Source organism: Varanus komodoensis, unplaced genomic scaffold (assembly GCF_004798865.1).
Source record: "Varanus komodoensis strain SLA01 unplaced genomic scaffold, ASM479886v1 scaffold44_3, whole genome shotgun sequence".
NCBI classification, from domain to species: Eukaryota; Metazoa; Chordata; class Lepidosauria; order Squamata; family Varanidae; genus Varanus; species Varanus komodoensis.
In genome coordinates this window covers 743,209-767,631 of record NW_025336010.1, presented here as the reverse complement: position 1 = coordinate 767,631, position 24,423 = coordinate 743,209, and the positions used below count along the sequence as shown (strand labels likewise).

Sequence of the window (24,423 nt, the reverse complement as noted above, 5' to 3'; positions counted from 1 at the left end):
ACTGGCAGAGAGCCCATTTGTGTGATGCACAGAGACCATGATGAAGAACCAAAAGATGTTTTGGTTTGGAACCACTGCATTTCACAATGAAAGCAATATAACATGTCTGCTGATAAAATGTACCTATGTTGTTAGCCATCCAGAGACACAAGTAATTGGACGGCATACAATTTTATATATATATATATATATATATATATATATATATATATATATGAATGAATGAATGAATGAATGAATGAATGAATGAATGAATGAATGAATTAGTGGCAGTTGGACACTGCTGAAATCCTTGAACTAAATGGGCAGAAATCTCGATAGCATGGGAAAGCTTTCCTGGAAGCAATCAGCAAAGGAACTTTTGGAAGCAGTCCTGGCTAAGCAGCAAATTGTGTACCATGGACAGCTCCATGATGATTTTTTTTTTTCGTGCTAGCACTGTGAATACTATACTCTGTCACTAAATGACATCTCAAGGTTGCTTGAAATGTATACAGCCTATAAATGGAATCTGTATAACAAACTGCATAGAATGAAGGATGGAATCAATGTATAAATGGCCAGTGTGTTTGCTAAACTGAAGGGAAGGGCCAAGGTCAGTAGAATTTGAGCAGAAGCTTTTGCATACAAAAACTTCCAGGCTCCTCCCAGCTAAAAAGCACTGGGCAGGAGATGATGAAGGGTCTACTGAATGAGCTACTGAAAGTCAGTAACACTGGATTAAATGAACAGGGAGGTGCAACACCATTTTATACTGTTCTAAGTTTGTCTTTTAATAGTTGGAATATTTTAACATATAGCGTTATTTGTAAATTGTTTATTAAGATCTAGCTGGTCACTGACTGTAATAAATTGTTGTTGTAGTTTAAACTCAGTTCAGAAGTTTAAAAACCGCATGCCCAAAATTAACACCCCTAACGTTAATTTTCAACAATAATGTAACCTGGTCTGTTTTGAGAAGAAAGTGAGAGAGCAGGTGTTATTAATATGCCTTTGGCTAGTTTTTTACTAAAGCAAGGGGAAAATTAATTCCCGGCATATAGATAATAACCATAATGGTTTTAAATCTATCTTGATCGGCAATTAGTCTCTTTGTTCTTGGTAGTAGTGGTGGGGGATGTGAAGGTGATTTTGGGAAATCATCCAAAATATTTTTCATACCAGAAATGTTTCTTTTGCTCTTCTATCAGAAAGCCTGTATTATTATCTTGGTATGTGATTTGCACATGTAAGTGTAAAGTCTTTTTATAGAAGAAGATCCATTTACAATGCAGCTTTGATGAGAAACATCAAACTTTATTCATTAATAAGGCTATGACCACTTTTGTCTCTGTGCATTTTGTGAGCAATACGCTTGGTGACTGTCATATTTTTTTCCACAGAGTCGAATGGCAGAGAGCCTTCGCCTATTTGACTCCATTTGCAACAACAACTGGTTTATCAACACCTCCCTTATCCTCTTCCTGAATAAGAAGGATCTGTTGGCAGAAAAAATCCGCCGTATCCCGCTAACAGTCTGCTTTCCTGAGTACAAAGGCCAAAACACTTATGAGGAAGCAGCTGTCTATATCCAGCGTCAGTTCGAGGACTTGAATCGCAACAAGGAGACAAAGGAGATCTATTCACATTTCACTTGCGCCACTGATACCAGTAACATCCAGTTTGTGTTTGATGCGGTGACAGATGTCATCATTCAGAACAACCTCAAGTATATTGGTCTTTGCTAAGGACACTTGCAAATAAGTCTGATTTCTTAAAGGAATGCAAAAGAGGTGAACTAGCTCCACTTTCAGTGGAAACAAGGCAGTACTTGGAAGGGAGCAATCTGAAGCATGTTTGCAAATCTCTTCAACTGCCTACTCACACTTTTGCAAAAACAAATGTCTTCAAGTGTGCATACATCCCACAAAATAGTGAGATTTTGAACTGTATGGAAGTGCTTTCACTACAGTCTTGTCCTCACTGGATCATTCTATTCATTGCATTTATTTTCCTAGAGATGGTGGAGCTATTATGTTCTCTGTGTAATCAAGCAGTGCATTGTTGTTACTGTCCTAGAAACCATGTTGCTGTTGGGAAGAGCCAGGGCTGCTGAGAGGGAGGCAGGGCTGCACTGCAAGGCCCCCACACTGCGAGAAGACGAGCACTTCCAGACTAGTTGATAGAGAACTGGCAGATCTGAGTCAAGTGTTCCTTAACCACATTCTAGTACACAGCTTACAGTTCATATACAATGGATCATGTATATATTCAGGCACATAACTTGCAAAAAGATACCAAGTATGTATTTGGTATACATGTTATGTTTGCATCATGGTTTATTGTGACTATTCTGCCTGCTGAAGGAACTGATAGTGCAGAATAACTCCATGAGTTCTCGCCCTGACCTCTAGCCCTTCCTGCTGTTCAGATTCAAAATATGCAGCAAAAATAATACATGAATGGAATTAATGAATAAAAGACTAGGCCAAAATTACAGTCAGTGTTTGTTCTACTAGTGAGAAATTTTATACATTGAAAGTTTTCTTTTACATCCTTTTTTGCCAAATAATTGTGCTCTTTCACAAAAACTCTAAAAGTTTAATAAATGGTTGAGGTTTTTTTTTAATGCAGATATTGAAAGTATAAGTTTTTTTAATTGTTTTGTGTCTGGATTTTACAAGTGTGCCAATGGACAATTGTATCCCATTGCTCCAAGGAAATCCTCTGAAGTATGGCAACATTAACAGCTTTCTTAACACAGGAGCCAATGAAACTGTATAATAATATAGCCTTTTAAGTCTTTTTTTGTGTTTATTTTTTAAAAAGTGCTGTAATTATTAGGTGAACAGATGAGTGCTATGAACAATATTTAAATGTCTCGATATTTAAATTTTTTAAATGTGGTGGAATTAAAGAAATGGAAATGATGCATTTCTCAGCTCCCTTCCATCCTGTATGCAAACAATATGGGATGGTATAGTATTCTAGCAAATTTACAGTTCAGTTTGAATGCCTGAAAAGCTCTCTGCAACTTTACTGGAAAATCTAACATAGGTCATATGACCAGTGATACCTTCTCCCACTCATACCCTGCAAGAGACTTCTTCCATTCTTCAGTGTAAACTAAATGTGTAAATATACATTCAAGAACTGTAAAGCACATAACTGCACTCCTCTGCCTCTCTCACACACTGCCTGCTCCCTCATTCAATTTCCCAGCTGTATGAAGACTGGTGAGAAGTCTCAGCCAAGGGCTTTAAGAAAAACATGAGAGAAAATAATGAATGATGACCAAGTTATGGGCTGTCTACGTTAAGAAAATAAATAATCTGAATGATCTCAACTGGTCCATGGTGTGCTCATTGTTTATAGATTCTATGAGACAAAATTCCACATACCTGCATTCCCACTTCACATAATCATAGAATGGTAGAGTTGGAAGGAGCAATGAAGGCCACTGGGTCCAGCCCCCTGCTGTTGCAGGACACCAGTTTACACCATCCCACTCAGATGGCTGTCCAGTTTCTACAAATTCTACTTCTTCCAAATTGCATTCTTCTGATCTGAGAACCACTTTCACTTTGATATTTATTCCTTGTGTAACCAGGCCAGTACAGCATTTAGAAAAAAATGGAGAACAGATATTATGAGAAGGGGCTTGAAGCAGCTCCAGATGGAAGGGAACTGACAGTTCTTAACAGTAGAATCTTTCCCACTATAATTTCCTTTTCAGGAGACATCTGGAGCACATTCTGTTTGTCTACAGCAGTGGTCTTTAAGAGATTGCTGTCAAAAGCCTGTATCTCTCAGAATTCCTGGGAATACTGTTTAGGTTTCAGAGGCTGGTTTAGGGACCAATGTAGCTTGACTCAAAATGGGAAAAGGCATGGCTTTTATTATGCAATCATTTGCCTCATTCATGCAATCAATCAATCCTTTATTCGGTCATTGACCAGCCAATACTCATTCATGGAATTCTACTGTGAGTGAGGGTGGAGAAGGGGAAGTGCAGAGATAGAACGTTTGCCCTCCAGTGTTTTCCCAGTGCAGCTTCCCTTTTTCTTATTGGAAGTGTCGATTAAGCAGTGAAAGAGAAGAGCGGCACAGTACCTTGCAACTGGCAGCAGCAGGAATCCTTGTCTGGTGGCACCCCAGATGTACTGGATGTACTACTTCAATGAAGGTTGGAATCAGATCTTGCTTTAGAATATGGAGTGGGGAGACGAGTGAGAAGCAGATCACCTTCCACCTTATAACTTCTTTTTTTGTTTAGTCACAAAGTCACACCTGACCCATCATGACCCCATGGACAACATTCCTCCAGGCTCACTGGTCCTCCACCATCCTTCGGAGTCCACCCAAGTCCACACCCACTACCCCAGTGACTCCATCCAGCCACCTCCTCTGCCGTCCCCTTCTCCTTTTGCAGTCAATTGTTCCTAGTATCAGGGTTTTCTCCAGTGGGTTGTTCCTTCTCATTAGGGGGCCAAAGTATTTGAGTTTCGTCTTCAGTATCTGAGCCTTCTAAAGAGCAGTCAGGGATGATTTCCTTTAAGATTGACTGGTTTGATCTCTTTGCAGTCCAAGGGACTCGCAGGAGTCTTCTCCAGCACCAGAATTCAAAGGCCTCACTTCTTCGGCACTCAGCCTTCCTTACGGTCCAAGTTTCACAGCTATACATTGCAACTGGGATACACAGACGATACCACTCTAATGGCAGAATGTGAAGGGGAACTAACTAAAGAGCCTCTTGATGTGTGTAAAAGAGGAGGGCTCAAAAGTTGGCTTGGAACTCAACATTAAGAAAACTATGATCATGGCATCCGGTCCTATCATTTCCTGGCAAATAGATGAGGAAAATGGAGGTAGTGACAGATTTTATTTTTCTTGGGCTCCAAGATGGTGACTGCAGCCAAGAAATTAAAAGAAGCTTGCTCCTTGGGAGGAAAGCTATGTCAAATCTAGACAGCTTACTAAAAAGCAGAGACAAAGCAAATAGCTGAAAGGACAGCAAGACAAAGCTGCAGGGAATCAATAGCTTGCTTACTTGGAAGCACACGCTGCTGGAAATTGGTAAATACACTACAGTTTGTTAGAAAAATGTACGTAGGGTTGGCACTTAATAACACTGAATCACAAATCTGGCTAAGAATTGCTGCTTAAAGGACAAGAATGTCCTAATTCCTGTCCCACTGATTGCAGGCTGGCTGGACCGACAGGTTGATGCATGCTCTAATTCACACTAAGAAAACCAAATTGCAGCAAGATCTACCTCAGCCATAAAGAACTTCAACCTTGGATAAATATGTTAGAAGTAAATAATAGCAAGTTCCTTGCTATCTTCATGTCTTTTTACAGTGATTGGAGAAATTAACCCAGTGGGCAGACTCCAGTGAAGTGCTTACACTTAACACTGATTCACTTATGACCTGCTAGCTCTCCTCCATAAGCAGCATTCACCACATGTAGTATGATGACTTAACACTCATTTCTGCAATTTATTTATTTAAATATGTATATGCCACCTATTTTACTAACATCATCCCTAGGCAATTCACAAAATTAAAGGAATTAAAAACATCCCTAGACAGCTCACAGTATTAAAAAATTAACAATAAAACTTAAAACACTAATAAACTGATTATAAATTATTACAAAAGTACATTTAAAAGTAATAGTGAACGGGGCAGATCAGAGCTTGCAGCTGAGTGGCGCGTAAGGACAGTTCCGCCAATCTATTGTGGAAACAGCATGCCCACTGATGATGGGGCTTCCTCTGAGAAGTGCTCCATCTCTCGCACAAGCATTGCTGCTTGCTTGTGCACACCAATCTGCTAGATGCAAGGCAACTAATGGACCTAAGTGCCCCACTGGATTCCAGCCTGCACGCCAAGGCGTCTGCTTTCAAAAAGATAGAAATGTGCCAAACAGAATGCAGCTTAGAGCTAATCATAGAGAAAAATGGCACAGCAAATGCAGTATTCGTGTGTTTATAAAGTCTGTTACTTTTGGATGAATTGTGCATAATGTGTGTATCTGGACATCAGAAAGTAAGCAATCTTTTTCCTTAAAACTTTCTTTACTACAGTACTACAGCATAAAGCCAAAGTATTCATGGGTCTTTTAAAAATTCTGATTTGAAATGTCTAACTGAAGTTCAAAGTCCAGTACAATTGACAAGAGGACAATTGTCCCTATCAGTCTGCCTGAATCTTCTTTAGATTAGCACATAGTTACAGCTGAAGGATTCAGTTTTCCAGATACTCTGCTGCCCCACTGCTACTCAAAAGTAAACTTGGAGCCAGTGAACTAGAAGTCACTTTGGTACAGAGCAATAGCTTTACTTACTAGTCACAAAATAATATTAAGGAGAAAATGTAAAGCAGATTTCAAGGGAGGCAGCCCACCAACCATATTTGCCTTCTTGAACTAGCAAAAACAAGAGTACGGATTTAACACTAAAGGCAGGTTGCATACTTTTAACTGTCATTCTTTGAGCGGTTCTCTGCACATTCACACATGGGTGCTGTGCCTGCACAGTGCCTTGCTCCGGAAGATTTCTCTAGTTCAGCCTAGAACTTCCCATGGAAGCACCTCCCCCATTATATAACTAGCTGGCTCCTGCCATTTTTTCAGTTCACCTGGAGACCAACATTTGCAGTGTTTGTCAGTCCCAAAGACCCCAAATATTTCATCGCCATGAAATCAGGAGGTAGGTTGCAGAGATAAATATGTGCATACATCTAACAATGTATCTATACATATATCCACCAACATCGATGCAGGGCTGGCAGGTGGGTTGTGTGAATGCAAAGATGACCACTTGAAAAATGACAGTTACAGGTATGCAACCTGCCTTTCTTTGTCATGGTCTCTGTGCATCTGGATGGTGGTCAGTGATGAGCAGGACTGTTCCTGGGACTGACCCTGTTCAAGCTTTCCATCACTGGAAAGAGGAGGTGAACAATCTGCTGATCAAGTTCGCAGACGATACTAAAATGGGGGCAGTGGCCACAACTGAGGAGTAGGTACTTTGGATCCAAAAGGATCTGGATAGACTATGGAAGTGGGCAGGAGACAACAGGATGGCGTTCAATGTGGATAAGTGCAAGGTCTGGCACTTCGGGCATGGGAATGCGTGTCATAAGTACAGGTTAGGGGACAAGTGGCTGGAGAGCAGCACTTGTGAAAGGGACCTCGGGGTGCTGGTTGACTGCAGGCTAAACATGAGCCAGCAGTGTGATGTGATGGTCAAGAGGGCGAATGCCAGAAATGTCACTTCTAGATCGAGAGAGTTATTACTGCCATTCTATATAATTCTGGTCTGCACACAACTGGAGTATTGTGTTCAGTTCTGAGCTCCACATTACAAGAAGGATATAGCCAGTTTGGAATCAGTGCAATGTAGGGCCACAAGGACGCAGGGTAAGCTGTATGAGGTGAGATTGAGGATACTGGGTCTCTTCAGCCTGGAGGAGACTCTGAGGGGATCTGTTGCTGACATATAGGTACATAAGGGGGTGTCACACAGAGGTGAGTAGAGACCTGCTCTCCCCTGTGGAGGAGGGCAGGATGCGTTCCAGTGGAGCAAAGCTCAGGAAACCAAGGTTCAACTTGGATGGCAGGAAGTACTTCCTGACTGTTAGGACCCCTAGGGTATGGAATGGGCTTCCACAGGAGGTGGTTGAGGCCCCATCAGTGAGGGTGTTCAAGAATAGGCTTGAAATGCACATGGAAGGCATGTCGTGAACAGAGCTGGCTGGAGCTGGGGGTCAGACTAGATTGCCTGGGAGGCCACTTTTGACTCACTCTATGTTTCTATGTTTTTATGTAGTCTTCTCTCTGGTCCAATCCATGCTCCTTGGGTTTATAGCAGTGACCCAAGTGGGCATCCCAAACAGCAAGGGATGTGTCCATAGTGAGGGTTGCTGTCAGCTCCGTAGTTTGGAATGGAAGACCCTCAGATAGACTGCTCATGGGTCCACCATGCCAAGCTCGCTCAGATTTGTATTGGAAGAATGAGTGTTTTCCTTGGAGGATCAGAGGCTGGTCAAAATTTCTTCCATAACTGCGGAGGGTGCATTCATAATTTGGCAAACTGTGGATGCCATGTGCCCTAGGAATATTTGGATCTTGTGAGCGGATGCTCTGGACTTCAAGTGAAGGGCAGCAGCCATATGTATGAATCTGTCCATTCCGACACAGAATCAAGTGCTACACCGGTGTATTGTATAGTCTGTGTAGGGGCAGGATTAGTTCTTCATTGAGGCCTCTGCGCATCACACATTATGGGTGCTGCACCTGCACAGTGCCTGTAGCCCGGAAAGATTTATTAGCTTTAATGGTTTTTGACAGGAAAAACTTTGCTCCCCCCTCCCCTGTAGTAAAAACGGGCAGAGTGCCCGTCATTTCCCAGTCTTATTGCAACTGCCGTTGGCTGTGCCTCGAACCTTTTGCTTGCTTCTCATAGCTAAGTTTTACTATTTTCTTTTCTTAACTTTTACAACTTTTACTTCTTTGTCTTACCCCTTTTCCAAGTTAAATTCCTCCCCCCATCTTTTTCCCATAGTTACTTCCTCCTGTACCCCTTTCCCCTTTTCCCCAAAATAAATAAATAAATAAATAAAAACCTTCTATCGTTAATTCTTCTTTTGCTCATTGTTTCCCTCCTTTTCTTCTTCAATGGCGCAACAAGCTGCTTTTTGCAAATGCTCTCAGTGCTGAGCCAAAATGTCTCCATCTGACCCGCATGATTTGTGCCTTCTCTGCCTGGGGGAAGGGCACAGAACTGATAAATGCGAGCATTGCCAGTCCTTTACTAAACAGGCTTGCCAGAACCACAAAAACCGTCTGCAAAAGATGCTTTAGGAGCAAACTTTGTTTGCCATGAAAGTGGTGGAAGCTGGTGGAGCGAGCTCATCTAAACTCGTTCCCCCTCATACTTCTGGGGGGGATGTGAGGTCTACGGAAGAGAAGGGCTCCTCTCATTCTCCTCACTGCAAGCAGAAGGAGAAGAGGAAGCATATCAGGCCTGACAAGTTTTTTGTTCCAAAAAGACCGAAGAAGGACAAGCCCGACAAAGCAGAACCCAGGCACAAAAAAACACTTAAGGTGCCTCGCTCAAAGCCGGTGTTGTCACCTCTCCCGGCTCTGGTCGCTGATCCAGTCCCAGCAGTTGCTTAACCCACAATCCAGTCAGTGATTCAAGTGACTCCACCAGCGTCTCCAGCTGGGATCATCAATACAGCGCAATGTACTCCAGAGAGTCTCGAACTGGTGGCTAGAGGATCTATATCAGATGGCGAGATCCTGGAGTCTCTGCCATGGTTGCGCACCGACCAACCATCTGTCCATTCTCCACATGGATGTCCGGCGGCTTCTCAACATCCGCCCTCCCTTCTGCAACAGAAGATCCCAGTTCAGTCTTCTAATTACTGGGTCCCTTTGCCGTATGGGGAATTCGATCCATTGCATCCCTATCCATGGGGCTATTATCCTCCCTACGCGTCCTCGCCACTTCACCTCTCATCCGATGTCAAGGGACGACCCATCAACATCTGTGGTTAGGTTTTCTAGACCTCCACCTTCACCGATCGAGTCTTCCTCGAGTCCTCCTTATAACTTGGACTCCGACTCTGACGACTCTCACCAGGCATCAACATCGCCGGATCCAGTAATCACAACTCAGGGTCCAGGCTCCCTTGGAGATTCCCATGCTAACTTCGTGGAGCTGCTCTCCAGGATGAAGAGACCATTGGAAATAGAGGTCCAACACTGCATCAATCCGAATCAGGATAACATTTATGACATCGTGTGGAGGGAGGACTCCTCCTCCATCGCTCTGCCTTTCATCACCATGCTTAGGCAGGCGATGATGGCTGCGTGGCAGCTCCCCAACCAGCCACATCCAACATCCAGGAGACTCGAATCCATGTACAAGGTTCAGGACCAGGACACCCCATTCCTTCTCAAGCATCCTAAGCTGAACTCTATGGTCATCGAGTCTTCCCAGGACTGGCAGAACAAAGACCACTCAACTCCGACTGACAAAGAAGGCAGAAAGATCGACATGATGTCTCACCATATCTACGCTGCTATGGGACTTGGTCTTCGTATCTCCAATTACGAGGCCACCATGGCAAGGTACCAGTATTTTCTCATGCAGAAGATCGAGTCCCTCACTGTTTTTCTCCCAGACCATAACAGGGAGTTAGCCCATACGATCACCCACAAAGCGATGCAGCTGTTCATCCAAGCAACTCAATACAGATAGGCATCATGTCAATTGTGACTCTAGGGCTCTTGGCGGAGCCATCACCCTTCATTGCCATGCCTGGTTACGCTCCGGGAATTTGCCAGAGGAGACAAAGTGGCAGGACAAGAATATGCTCTTCGATGGTTCCGGGCTTTTCCATGCGAAAACAGACAACAAGCTGGAGAATATCCACAAGGCTCATGCCACCGCCCGTTGTATGGAGATGCCATTGCAGAACTGACGCAAGTGGCTGTGGCCCTGCTCTAGTACTGCTACCAGTCATACCAGCAATTGTATACAGGATGCCAACAGTTCCAGCAGAAACAACAGAGGAACCGGAGGCAGAATGTGGCACGATTCCAGCAGGCTCACTGTCACTCTGATACTGATGAGCAACAGCATTGACAGGGTGCACAAACCTCTCCTCAGTCCTCCCACCTTCCCTCCTCTTTTCCTTTTGGGGATCTGCTTCAAAACAGACTCCTCATTTGGGAGTCCATCACATCTGATAAGTGGGTTCTTTCCATCATAGAGCACAGATATAAATTTGAGTTTGAGACTGTGCTGCCTCCTGGCCCAATCCAATACATGGCTGCCTCTTTGGTACTTTTGGATGAAGTTTCCAGCTACTTCTTAAGGGAGCAATTCAGAAACTGCAACATTCTGAAAGCCTGCACAGTTTCTACTCTAGGTACTTTACGGTACCAAAAAGTGATGGTGGTCTGCACCCAATTTTGGACTTATGGGGCATCAATAAATTCATCAAAACTAGGAAATTTAGGATGACCACACCCCACAATATCCTTCCGTTGCTCAGGAAAGAGGATTGGTTCGCATCCCTGGATTTGAAGAATGCTTATTTCCACATAAGCATCCATCCTGTTCACAGATGCCTTCTCCGATTCATGGTCGGTACCGATATTTTTGAATACAATGTACTCCCTTTTGGGCTCACCACCGCTTCGAGGGTCTTCACTAAATGTACTGCTCCTGTATGCACCCATCTCCAGCTCCAGGGCATCCATATCTATCCATACCTCAATGACTGGCTTATCGTCTCCTCTTCCAGGGAAGTCCTTTTAGCCTCCATCAATACAACTTGTTCCCTCCTCAACCGGCTTGGACTTAGCATTAATTCTGAAAAATCATGCCTGTCCCTTCCCATATCATCAACGTCATCGGGGCTCACCTTGACTCACTGAGCACTCAGGCTTTTCTACCGCGTGGCTGAAAGGACAGACTGCTTGCTTCCATCCAGCGGATCAGTACCCAGCAGCTGGTCCCAGTGTTGTCAATACTGAAGCTGCTTGGACATATGGCATCTACAGTTTCGGTAGTTCCGAATGCTAGGTTACAGATGAGACCTTTATAACTCTGGTTCAACCGCATTTTCAATCCACAATGCAATCCGCCATGCCGCCTACTTCAGCTGCCTCCATCAATTCTTCACACCCTGCCTTGGTGGACGATGGATGCAAAACTTTCTTCCGGAGTTCCATTCCAGCCTCCACGTCTGACCCTGACCCTCGGTACTGATGCTTCCCTGACTGGGTGGGGCATGCATTGCATGACCTTACGGATTCAAGGTACCTGGCACAGCCATGAGACCACCAGACATCAATTACCTGGAACTCCTGGCTGTCTTCAAAGCCCTTCACTCCTTCAAGAACATCCTTCGGGACTGCACCATGCAAACTGCATCAGACAATATTGTGACTGTATTTTATATAAACAAACAAGCCGGTACGAAGTCTGCTCCCTTGGCTCATCTCACTATCCACCTCTGGGACTGGTGCATTGCCTTCAGGATTACTCCCATGGCGATCCATCTCGCAGGAACCGACAATGAGAGGCCGACACTCTCAGAAGACACATGTCAACGACATGTGAGTGGGATACATAGAAACAGGGTGAGTCAGAAGGGACCTCTTGGGCCATCTAGTCTGACCCCTGGCTCCAGCCGGCTCCACTCACAACATGCCCACCATGTGCATGTCTAGCCTATCCTTGAACACCCGCACCGATGGGGCCTCAACCACCTTCCTCCTTACTTAGCAGTCCCACTACTTGTCTCCCCTTCCTCTTGCTATTTACATGCTCATCAAAGCCCTTTTTGTTGCTCTTGATATTCTTTGCAAGTCTCAACTCGTAATCAGCCTTAGCCTTGCAAAGAATCCTTCTGCAACGGGCCTCCTCCTCCCGGTATACCCTTTTGTCTATTTGCCCCAGTACCCATTTCCTACGGAGGTTCCTCTTTCATCTAATCCCTCTAACCACCTCCTTTCGCATCCATGGCGGCACTCTCCTCCACCTCCCCACCTTACTGACTAGAGGTATCTTCAAGGCTTGCGCCTCCAAAATCTCCCTTTTGAGTGCCATCCACCCCTCCTCAACTGGCTTACCTTCCAGTCACCTATCCCAGGAGATTTTCCCCAGTCTGGCCTTCAGTTGGCCAAAGTTGGCCCTCTTGAAGTCCCAGCTTCTAGTGCTCGACCTGCTGCACGTCCCCATTCCCCTGATCTCAAAGCAAAGGATGGAGTGATCACTCGAATCCAGAGCTCCCCAATCTGTACCCCATCTATCAGCTCCTCCCTGTGGGTCAAGACCAAGTCAAGGGTGTTTCTCCCCCTCGTCGCCTCTCGGACCCTCTGTGTGAAAAATGCTCCCTCAATAGCTTCTAGGAAGCGACGTGACCTGGCTGTCACCGCCGAGTGAGTCTCCCAAGTAATATCCGGGAGACTGAAATCTCCCATAATTACTATGTCTCTTCCCCGAGATATCCTTATAATCTGGCCTGTCAGGACATCATCCAGGGTCTCAAGTTGACCTGGAGGGCGATAACATACCCCCACTGTCAGGGCTCTTTCCCTGTCAAAACCCCTTAGTTTCACCCAGACTGCCTCTACCAGATCCCTTTCTGTGCTGCATTCTATCTCACTGCATCCTATCCCTTCCCTGACATATAAAGCCATGCCCCCACCTCTCTTTCCCTTCCTGTCCTTTCTAAACAGATGATACCCCTCAGTGTTCACATTCCAGACTTGCCTTTCATCCCACCAAGTTTCTGTGATCCCCACCAGGTCATACCCTCCTATTCCCAGGAGAGTTTCAAGCTCTTCCTGCTTCTTACCTATGCTCCTAGCATTGGTGTACATGCACCTCAACTCCTTCCCACCGCTTCCTTTCCTTGGAGTTCCCAGCCTCCTCCTTCCTCCCATCTTCCCTGTTACCGGCCCTCTCTTTGTAGGAGTCCTGTCAGTTGCAGTATCTCTAAAATCCTGGTCCCAGAGTCCTGATCCTTTCCCCACACTTGTCCAGTGTGGACAAGTTTCTGGGGGGCCAGAATCCACCCCCCACCCTGGCTCAGTTTAAAGTCTTCCAGACAAAGCTTGCTAGAGCATCTCCAAAGGACCTTTTCCCCATCCTCGTGAGGTGCAACCCATCCCTCACCAGAAGTCCATTGGCAAGAAAACGGGTGCCATGGTCGAGGAACCCAGTGTTCCTCCTTGCACCACACCCTAAGCCAGTCATTCGCCTTGGCAACCCCCCTATCTCTGCCTGGTCCAAATCCCCAGACCAGTAAGATAGATGAAAAGGCCTCCTGGGCCTTTAGATCCCTGAATTTCTTCCCCAAGGCCTCGAAGTCCCTGGTGATCCTGCTCTACCATGCCTGGCTATGTCATTTGTGCCCACATGGATCACCAGAAGCGGCTGGTGACCCCCAGAGTGAACAAGATGCTCCACATGCCAGATGCGTGTGCTCGGCAGGCAACAGACCTCCCTCGCCTCAAGGTCAGGGCGGCACACCGCCGCCTCAGTGCCCCTCAGCCGGGGGTCCCCGATGACAATCACCCACCACCATCTCTTCCTGGTGGTGGTAGATGGCCGTGCCCTGGCCCTCGCCTCTCCTGCAGCGGCCCCCTTGCCGCATGTGGTCCCAGGCTGGGGTTCCTGCTGGTCCCCCGAGGCCTCATCAGCCCCAGCCTCCCCGAGTGGAGAGAACCTGCTTCCCAGCTCCAGATTGGTGGCAGGAGGAGGAGGATGCCATGCTGGCCTCCTCCTCCTGTGGGTGACATGCCTCCACGTCTCCCTGGCTGTTCCCCTGTGGCCCCTCCCTCAACCCTCTGTCTGGAGGGGGAATTCTCCCAGGGGGCCTGGACACCTTACCTCCTCCTCTAGGAGGGTTACCAGCTTGCACCAAGGGCAAGTATATCCCTGCCTGTCCTGGGGGAGAAAAAGCAGAGACTAAAGCAGATATTAAAAAGCAGAGACATCACCCTGCCGACAAAAGTGTGTATAGTCAAGGCTATGGTTTTCCCAGTTGCAATGTATGACTGAAAGTTGGACCATAAGAAAGGCTGAGCGCCGAAGAATTGAGGCCTTTGAATTGTGGTGCTGGAGGAGACTCTTGTGAGTCCCTTGGACTGCAAGGCATTCAACCCGGTCAGTGCTAGAGGAGATCAACCCTGACTGCTCTTTAGAAGGCCAGATACTGAAGATGAAACTCAAATACTTTGCCCACCTAATGAGAAGGAAGGACTCCCTGGAGAAGAGCCTAATGCTGGGAACAATTGACGGCAAAAGAAGAGGACGGCAGAGAATGAGGTGGCTAGATGGAGTCACTGAAGCAGTTGGTGTGAGCTTAAGTGGACTCCAGGGGATGGTAGAGGACAGGAAGGCCTGGAGAAATGTTGTTCATGGGGTCATGATGGGTTGGACACGACTTCACGACTTACAACAAGGTAGCAATGGAGGAGGAGAATGATGTAAGCTGCCTTGAGCCCTTTGTAGGAAAAGGCAGGATATAAATAAATAAATAAATAAATAAATAGCTTATGCCACAAATGAGAGCAGCCAGTCAACATCCTTCCAAGACCGGCTTGAATCTTTGTGCACTTGCACTTGGGCTTCTGCTTCTGTAATGCACCCATGAAAGAGAGGTATCAGTAGAGTCACTGTAAGCAGAGGGATTGCAGATAATAATTTTAGGAATATCATGTTGGGAGTAGGAAACAAAGGAGTCCCAAGGCATGAAATGAGGAGAAACTCCCCTCTCCCGACAGTCATGTGCAGTGGTGCAATGGACAGTCTGGAAAGCGAGGCGGGAGGATGGGTATAGATCAATCAAGGTTAGCAAGAACCATCTGTGTAGGTATGGAAGGCCTGTACCCCAAATGAAGGATGAGTCTCTGGCTCCTAAAAACATAGGCCTTGCTAGGCCTGGGTGAATTCTAGATGCCCTGTCTGTTCTAACTAAAATGCAGCTACCTTTCATGGCCCTACCCAAGATCCTTCATAATAGGGGAACACTCTTTGGGCTTGGTAAGACGGATCAAAGGGCAACCACCCCTCTGTGTTTGCCCCTTGAACCAACCCCTTACTGGCCTTGCTAAAATCTTTCTTCCCTCATGTAGGCAGCAGCCGATGAGCTTGCACTTGGTTGGCTGATCTCCCCAATATGCTTTGCTCTCCACCTGCTGAAATATGAATTCTACATCTGGCTGCCTCTCTTAAGCTCTGGCTTGGACAGTTTCAAGGAGGCTCTGCTGACCCCGTGTGTTCCAGCTGATGGAAGCCTGCCCTGTGGGGGACTTGCCGCTAAATGGATTAGGAATGCTAGCTAGCTTGCTTGTGTTTTATTGCAATAATAAAGTCTCTCCTTGTAAGTAAACCTGGAAGCTGGCTGAATCATTTTCTTGGGATCACTGCAACGTCTTACCCCAGCCAGGGCAATAGAGTAAGTGCAAGCTGAGAAACCATTTTCCCCCGGGAGGGAAAGGTGGGTTGCCCATCGACCTCAATGGAGAAAGCAATATTATAATGCAGTGGGGACTGGACTCATGCAGGTCTATCCTATACAACCTCATCAACACTGAAGGGAAAACCCTTCCCCAGATGGCCAATGAGACCTGAGCATACTCCGTGGGTGTGAACTGATGACTGTTGTGGGGGTGGGGGAATGGGGAAATCGGTTGGGATGGGATGGATTGCCTGGAACCCTGAACAGAATCCCTTCATAGAATAGTAGAGTTAGAAGGGGCCAGAGGGCCATCAGGTCCAACCCCCTGCTCAGTGAAGGATTCCAAGTAAAACCATCTCTCTCAGATGGTTGTCCAGAGTGCTGAGAAAGTGCCACTGGTGAGCACTCTTTGAATCCAATCCTGTAGCTGACTGTGGATTCACCTGATTGTTGTTCCATCTAGTCTACTTTTAGCTCATTCACTAATCAGGAGATCATGGGGCACTTTGTCAAAAGCTTTGCTGAAATCGAGGTAGGGTAAGTCCACAACATTCCTATAGTACACTAGTGAGGTTACCCAATCTAAAATGAAAAGGGGAAGGGAAAACACATGAGAATCCAGCTGGTGCCCAGTGCTGCAGCTGGATTGCTAAACGCTGTGCTGCATCATGACCACATCCCCCCAATCCTGTCCTGGCTGCTAGCTGTTTTCCAGGCCCAACTCAAAGTCTCACTCTTAAATCGAAGGCTCTGAACTGCTTAAGGCCTACCTGTCTGAGGGGCAGCTGTCTCAGGATAAACCTGCTTGATGCTCTTGCAGATGTCCCCACTTGCAGAGGCAAGTATGTTCATTACACAAGCCATCTCTCCTGCAGACCTGTATGCCACTGTGCAGCTAAGACAAATCTTGGATGCTGAAACTATTTCTGTATTTCACTCAGGCTTGCCTGGCTGCCTGTGGTAGGTACAAATGTCCTCTGGGTGACCAAGTGGGGAAACTTTTGGTAGTTGGAAGAAAGAGGCAGGTTTACTTTCATTCTGAAATTTCCTAGCTGTGAGAAATCAGATCACACCCAGAAGGAATTAGCAGTGAATTGTCTCTAAGCAGAAGCTGTGAAAAGCAAATTGCAACATTCTGGCACCAACCAACCCAACAGACAATTTCACTCTTGACTACATGAGATTCAGGAGATGTATTTTTAAATATATCATGTATATATAATTTCATTTATTAAATTTCTGTACCACCTAACAGCCAAGGCTGTTCAGAGTGGTATACTAAGATTAAAACCCCAAAATACAATATAATCACATAATATTAAACTGTTATAGAAAAATGTAGCATTTTAACAATCAAATCTCAGCCCCCGTTTATCATATGTTGTGAAAATGCCTGGGAGCAGAGGAAAGTCTTAACTTGGTGTTGATCTATGACAGCTGGTACCAGGCCAGGGGAGGAGTGTGTTCCAAAGCTGGGAGGCCACCACCAGAAAAGTCCTCCATCTTATTGCCATCCTTTGAGCAGGATGACCACAGCCTTGGATGACCTACCTGTATGGCTAAGTCCATACCAGTAGAGGTGTTCCATCATGTATTGTGGTCTCAAGTCATGCAAATGCTGGTCAAAACCAGCATCCTGAAAGGTATCGGCAGCCAGTACTAGTGGGCCATGTTTGGTGGTATATATTCAGAACTTCTGGTCCCCGTTATCATTCCTGCTCCCACATCCGACACAAGTTACAGCTTCTGAACAATCTTTGAAGCTAGTCCCATTGCAATTGGAAGATAACAAAGCATACATTAAAGAAAACAGGTTATCCCTGCTTATATATGGGTGCAGTTGAGCCACCAACTGTTGTGCCTAACGACTCAGAGGAGTTGTGAGAGAACGAGAAGCTCCCAGCGAGAGTCAGGCCTTAGAGCAAGAAGACTTCTACTTGGTGCCCATTGCACAAACACCCCCCCCCCGACTTTGACGAAGTTTTTCTCCAGCCAGAAAGAGCCTACATTCTTCATGGAGATAACGCAGCTGTGCAGGCTGTGGGACAGCCCATTGCCATGGAGAATGCCCTGCTGAGGAGAAGACTTTGGCGTTTGAGCCAATTCGAAGAGAGGCAAGGTCAAAGAAGGAGGGGGAGGAGTTTATCTAGCCCCCCCCCCCCGTGGGGAGCGGCGTTCCCTTCGGGTGAAGAGTGGTCATAAATCTGAGATAGGTCAGAAAGGAGGGGGCAACTGTGTTGCTTAGAACTGCCATTAACAGCTCCTGTATTATTCATTGCCTGCGTATCTTTGAAGTTGTTTAGAATAAAAGGCTTTAAACCTTTATTGCCTGTTCCTGTGTGAGTAATTAGGAAGAGTGCTCCGGCCTCACGACACCAACTGAAGCTGATACAAGGCCCACCCTGAGGTCAGCTAAGCTTCAAGAATTACAACAGCTCCAGCTATGAACTTGTTCCTTCAGAGGCCATGTACCCCTTAGAGCTGTATGACATAAGTCTATTGATAGCAATGTGCTCCTAAATGCCTAATAACTTTGCTCAATGATTTAATATAGATGCTAAATAACATGTGACAAAACTGATCCCCCCCAGAACTCAGTATTGGAGAATCCACAAGGCCAAGCAATATACTGCAAGCACCTTCTGGAGCCAATCCCTCAAGTAGGCCTGAAAGCCCAGGAATTCAGTAATACCACCACAAGCTCAGACATTAGCTCCAGAAGGCTGATGGTACTGAAAGCCACTGAGAGATCAGCAGAGACACACTCCCCTATCTCTTTCTCTCCCAATATAAGTCATCATGTAGGCTGTTCCTGTGCCAAAACCAGGCCTGACCCCCAAATGAAAGGGATCCAGGTAATTGGTCTCATCCAAGAGCCTGGCAACCACCTGCTCAAGGTCTTTGTTCAGGAAGATAACATTTGCCACTGGCCTAAAGTTAAAATATTCCAGGTCCAGGGATGATTACTTGAAGAATGCTGTTATACAATGCTGTTAGTATACCTGTAGGGACTGGGCATACTTCTCCCAAAATACAGAATTCCAAGGTGGGTATTTCAGACTCTGAATCTGAATTGTAAGAAAAGGTGGGGCTGAAATGCAAAGGTTCTGAGCTTTGAGGTAAGTCAAATGGCTGGTGAGAGCCAGACTGCCTCTGGTTCAGGGAAAGACACTGTGGAACATGTAACCTCCTTGTAAAGTGATGGACTGGCAAGTACACACCCATTCAGGTTACCTTTACTTCACCCCAAACTGCAGCACAAGTGCTGATTGTATTTTCTGCGGCAGGCCCTAAAAGCTGCATATAGTAAAAGAGTAAACCAGTCAAGCACAAACCAGTAAACGAGACATATGCAAAGAGCCTTTCCTTTATGGCTGAGTAATACCTCCCTACAACTCACATTCCCATGTCTAAAGGCAGGAATTTCAGGTATTAAAAAAATGACCCAGCTGGCAGTTTCATTTGCAGATCTGTGGATATGAGAACAGGAGAAACCTACTTTGGTTTTTTGCGTGGTGAAGAATAAGAGTCAGAGGGCAATGGGTGTGACTTTATCAAGCTATAGTTCAACATCAGGTCAAATAAACAAACCAATTAAGCAGTATCCAGTGTTCCTGCCTCCTGGCCACAAGCAGCACTAACCTCCCTAAGGGTGGAGCCAACTCCATTTGATGGGGGAAGGAGGAGGGGAATTAGGTTTGGAATCAATTCCTGGTATGGGCTAGAAGAACCTCCACAGTTAGAGAGTATTAACACAATAAATGCTTCTTGCTAATGATCGTTGTATTATTCTCTTTGTACCACAAGCCAGTCCTGACTGGCAAGCTCCTCTTGTCATTATCTGCATGGAAGGGAAAAGAAGAGAGGCTGGGGAAGAGAGATACAAACTCATGATAATACAGAGCTAGCACTTTGCACAGAAACAGAAGCAAAATAAAATTGTCTGCTTCTAAGAAGCCTATGATCTAAATTAGAAACATAGGAACAGAAAATTGAAATTGAAAACTATTGGGGGAAAGTGGAGCAAGAAATGGAGGTCCTGAAAAATTGTAGATGGAGGAAGTGGCAAGAAAGGGATTTGTGAACAGGTAGCAATAAAATATAATGGATACAAGAGTGTAGAGTTGATTAAACTAAAGAATCTGTTAACATGTTGACTTATACAAATTCACTAATTCATTCAACAATAACAAGATGGGCCACTATTGTTACCCCTAAAACACAGGTGAGATGCTGAAGTTGAGTGGCTTGTCTAAAGACCACAGGGAAGAGCTGAACTTGGAATGTCTAGCTTATATCACGAACTCAGCAAAAGGAAGATAAATTAATTGCACTTAGAAAAACAGAGTCAGAGGAGACATAGAAGCATAGAAACAGAGTGAGTCAGAAGGGACCTCCAGCACTAGCCGGCTCCGCTCACGACATGCCCACCATGTGCATGTCCAGCCTATCCTTGAACACCCGCACCGATGGGGCCTCAACGACCTCTCATGGAAGCCCATTCCACACCCTCGGGGTCCTAACTGTCAGAAATGCTTCCTGGCATCTAATCATCTAGTTCCCCTGTTGTTCAATGCAGGCTGTACACTGCAGAGTCCAGCTACAGTATCCCTTACAGATGGCTATCCAGCTTCTGCTTAAATATCTCCAGCAAATAATTCACTTCCCAAGATAATCTGTTCCACTGCTGAATGTCTGGGTTAGGAATATTCTTATGTTTAGCACCAAGTGAAATGAAAACATCCAATATCACAATCACTCAGAGAAGGCCCAAATGCTATGAGATGTTTTTCTATATACACATACCATGTCATTAGCATAAATATTAGGATCAAAATGGCAGATATATTCATATTATAATTTTGAAGAGTGCTAAGAAGAAAGAAATACAGTATTCTGTATTATAAATAATCTGAAAGGTAATTCATCCTACCTGCAGGCAATTCTGACATCAGTTTCAATGCATAATGCATGTTCCACCGACAGATATCAATAGGGTCATTCAAAAGCTGGGCCAGAGCTGGGATGACTTCATGTTCTATAAAACTGGTCCTATATTTAGGAAGTTTATATGTTGTAAATTATTTATGTAAGCACATTAAACTACTATTTCTTCATGTTGTTCTCTGAAACACACGTGAACTGGTTACAAGCCTATGTGTGGAACATCCTAGAGTGAGGCAGAGCCTTGAACAGGAGCCTCACCCATCTCCTCTGCGCCTGCCCCAGTTGAGGCTCTCACTTGTCTCTCAGTTCCTCTTCATCTACTGCAGCAACAAGCAGCATTGCTATTCTCCTACCTCACAGCTCATATAAACCAACCAAACAAAACCTTCTTGGCCCCTCTATGACTTCTTCCTAACCTTCTATCTTCATTCTTCTTTCCTTTCTTCTCTGCCCCCCCCCCCCCCGTTTCCACTCCCACAGGGCACATGACCTCCAGGTCCTTTTCAAAAAAAAGTACTCATTGCAGGAGGAAATGACCATCAACCAAAAGACACTCAGACTGGTGTGCCTCAGGAAGCCCTACAAAAACAATTGCTGCTCCCATTGCAAGATCTTCATCAAGCAGGCCAGGTGAACAGAACTACGTGTTACGGAGCTTTCCTCAGGCAGCAAACACAGAAGGTAGCAGACACAGATATACAAACTCGGGTTTTGCATACTATCTTGGCTACCATTTACAGAAAGTGTCCTTCAGCTTTCTGTAATTATGTGTTTCATAGAATCATAGAATACTAGATTTGAAAGGGCCACAAAGGCTATTGGGTTCAACCCCCTGCTGTTGCAGGACACCAAGTTACACATCCCACTCAGATGGCTGTCCATGGTTTGTATGACAGTTGCCTCCAAGTGACTGTCCAAGTTCAAAATGCCATAGTTACTTGCTCAGTGTGAATTCTGCAAGACAGCAGAACTCTGTGGTGCAACCTTGACATGAGTCCTCCCATAAAACATCATGGAGAGTACTTCTGGGTGTCAGTCTCCTGCCTCAGGGGCAGTGACAACTTCAGCCAAGTCTCCGGACCAACAGCTTGACATCAGCCCTTCAGGGCCTATGGTCAAAACCAAGCAAGTCAAACAGACCACATCTTAAAATAATCAATCCACAAACAAGCAGACTCCAGGACATATAAACAAGAAGCAAAAGGCCAACTCATCAAAAAGAAACCTACATTGACCTCAAACTCACCAACTCTGATCCAGCTATCCCTGGCTAGGACAGTGTGAAAAAGAACATTGTATGTACCAACGCTGATCAAGAAAACGACAAATTCCATGTTATCCTAGCTTTCTGAATGATGCCCAGTTTCTTGGCTTGGTATCAAATGTGTAACAAGAACACTTCTCCCACAGCCATGCCATCTGGCTCAGAACCAATTGCCCCCCAAGTACACTGGTCTACAAGGAGAAAGCCTCAGAAATGAAAAGAGCTAAATTTTACCAGAATTAGGTCACTAATAAAGGAAAATTAAGTCCTGAATATTAATTGGCTCGTTTCCGAGATACAGCTTCAGGTCAAAATTGGTGGGTTCCTTCCACACTACTGAGACTGCGAAAGGCATGGACTTTTACGTAAGTCATACATGTAATGCAACGATAATGAGGGGCCCAGCTCTTGTCCTGATCCCCTATTTTGCATCCAAACTATAGGTGGTATGCCTTTTTTACCATTGCCATCATATGGCACTTTTGAGGTGCAAATGTAACCTCGCCACAAATGTAACAGAAGATATCTGTGTTGTTTATACAAGCATCTTGGTTTCTGAGGGAAAATATCACACAACTGTTCCTTGGAAATGTTAGGCAATGACACTTTCACAAGCCACCAGATGTTAACTTCATGATGTGTAGATCTGACCAAGACAGATGTGTTGTTGTTAGTCGCAGTTAGGTAATAATCTTTAGTCTCAAAGAGAAGATAAATTTATACACTTCCATGTGGTACTGATAGGAAAAGGGTGGGGGAGGCGATTTGGAATAAGGGGAATGAAAAGAGAAAGAAAGGAGGAGCAAGAAAGCTCCCTTTTCAGCAAGAAAAGAAGGGGGCACGCAGAGTGTGAGAGAGCCGGCACACAGGCAGGAGGGCCAAATACTTCCTGATTGTTTACTGACAAGCTGGGCAGAACAAGATGAGCCTCTTGTAGCCCACCGGGGGCAGGGCTGGACTGGGAAGAAGGGCCGGTGTTGGGGCAGCGCGGAGCAGGCGGGCGGAAAGAGTGTCCCTCTCAGTGCCCTATTAGCCAATTAGGGGAAAGGAGGAGGGAACAAGCGGCCGGGAGCAGGGTTCAAAAGGGTGTGTGAACAGGTGCTCAGGTGAACAGAAGGATGGGAAGGAAACCGTTCCTTTCTGTTCCCTTCTTTGCAATAAAGTTTTAAAAAGAACTCTCTGCATGCCTGGAATATTTTTCTCTTCCGACGGAAAGAGTGTTTTTAACAGTACCATGTTCATTGTTCTACTGTACTTTGTTGAGAAGTTACAAGGCATCATGATCATCAGGCACCTCCCTCCCTTGTAGGCAAATATACTTGCCTGTGTATAAATTTATTGTGAAATATCTTGAAAACTTTAGCCAACCAGCACCTTTATCACCTTCCTTCCTCATTCTATTTCTCCAGCCAAAGTGAAACTTTGTTTACTGGATGCATGCAGGGCACCCGCACTCCTTGTCTTCTGCCTTTGGCAAACCTCTCACTTCTTTTCCTGCCACTACGGTCCTGGTACCCTGGTATCCCACCAAATTTGGCCAGACACCTCACTCACCAAGTGTACATTTACTGGCTCCCTTCAACTGAAGAGCAATTCAACCAGAGCCACAGCTTCTTCAGCTGCTTTTTCAAAGGCCTGCCTGACCACTTGAATTCAGCCATTCATCAGGCCTTACCACACATTGTTCTCTCTTTATTCCTTGCATGACAACTCCCTCCTCTGGTAAGTCGTACTGATTATCACCCACATGTGAGTCACAGAGGAGGAAAACAAGTTGCTTACCTGTAACTGTGGTTCTGCAAGCGGTCCTCTGTGAACTCACACAATCCTATCTCCTCCACCCTTTGTTGCCTTGCTTTTCATCTTTCTTTACTGCAGCAGAGTGTAAACGGAGAGGAAAGCAAGAACCATGTTTGGAAAGTGATTAGAGGTGGTGGTGGAACTTTTCAATGTTCTGAATAATGGTTCTGCACAAGTGCAAAACCCATATATGTGTTTACAGATGACTACTTGAAGAACCACAGTTGCATGCAAGCATCTCTTCTTCTGGAACCAGGAAAATTTGGTATACAATACAGCAGTTTAACTCTGGGATCTTGAACATCTGTAAATGTCTGTAAGAAACCCTGCCCCTCCTGACCTTTCAAGACTTTAAAATTAACCAGGAGACTAATGGGTTGCAAAGCACCAAGGTGGGAAGCTAAAGCCAAGTGCTCCATTCTGAACTGTGTCCAG

The 24,423-nt window shown here is 45.4% G+C and overlaps 2 protein-coding genes across 2 annotated transcripts in view; one reads left to right on the top strand and one right to left on the bottom strand.

Annotated features, from left to right (window-relative positions):
* Window positions 1–3,280, top strand: part of GNAZ (G protein subunit alpha z) — an 81,968-nt gene extending 78,688 nt beyond the window's left edge. Inside the window, exon 3 of the mRNA XM_044444423.1 lies at window positions 1,383–3,280. Within this exon, the coding sequence (XP_044300358.1) occupies window positions 1,383–1,727 (345 nt within the window). The 3' untranslated portion in view covers window positions 1,728–3,280. The remainder of the gene's footprint in view (window positions 1–1,382) is intronic.
* The window catches only part of RSPH14 (radial spoke head 14 homolog), a 133,159-nt gene that overhangs the window by 96,015 nt on the left and 12,721 nt on the right, over window positions 1–24,423 (bottom strand). The window contains exon 3 of the mRNA XM_044444424.1: window positions 20,911–21,029. Coding sequence (XP_044300359.1) covers window positions 20,911–21,029 — 119 coding nt within the window. The remainder of the gene's footprint in view (window positions 1–20,910; window positions 21,030–24,423) is intronic.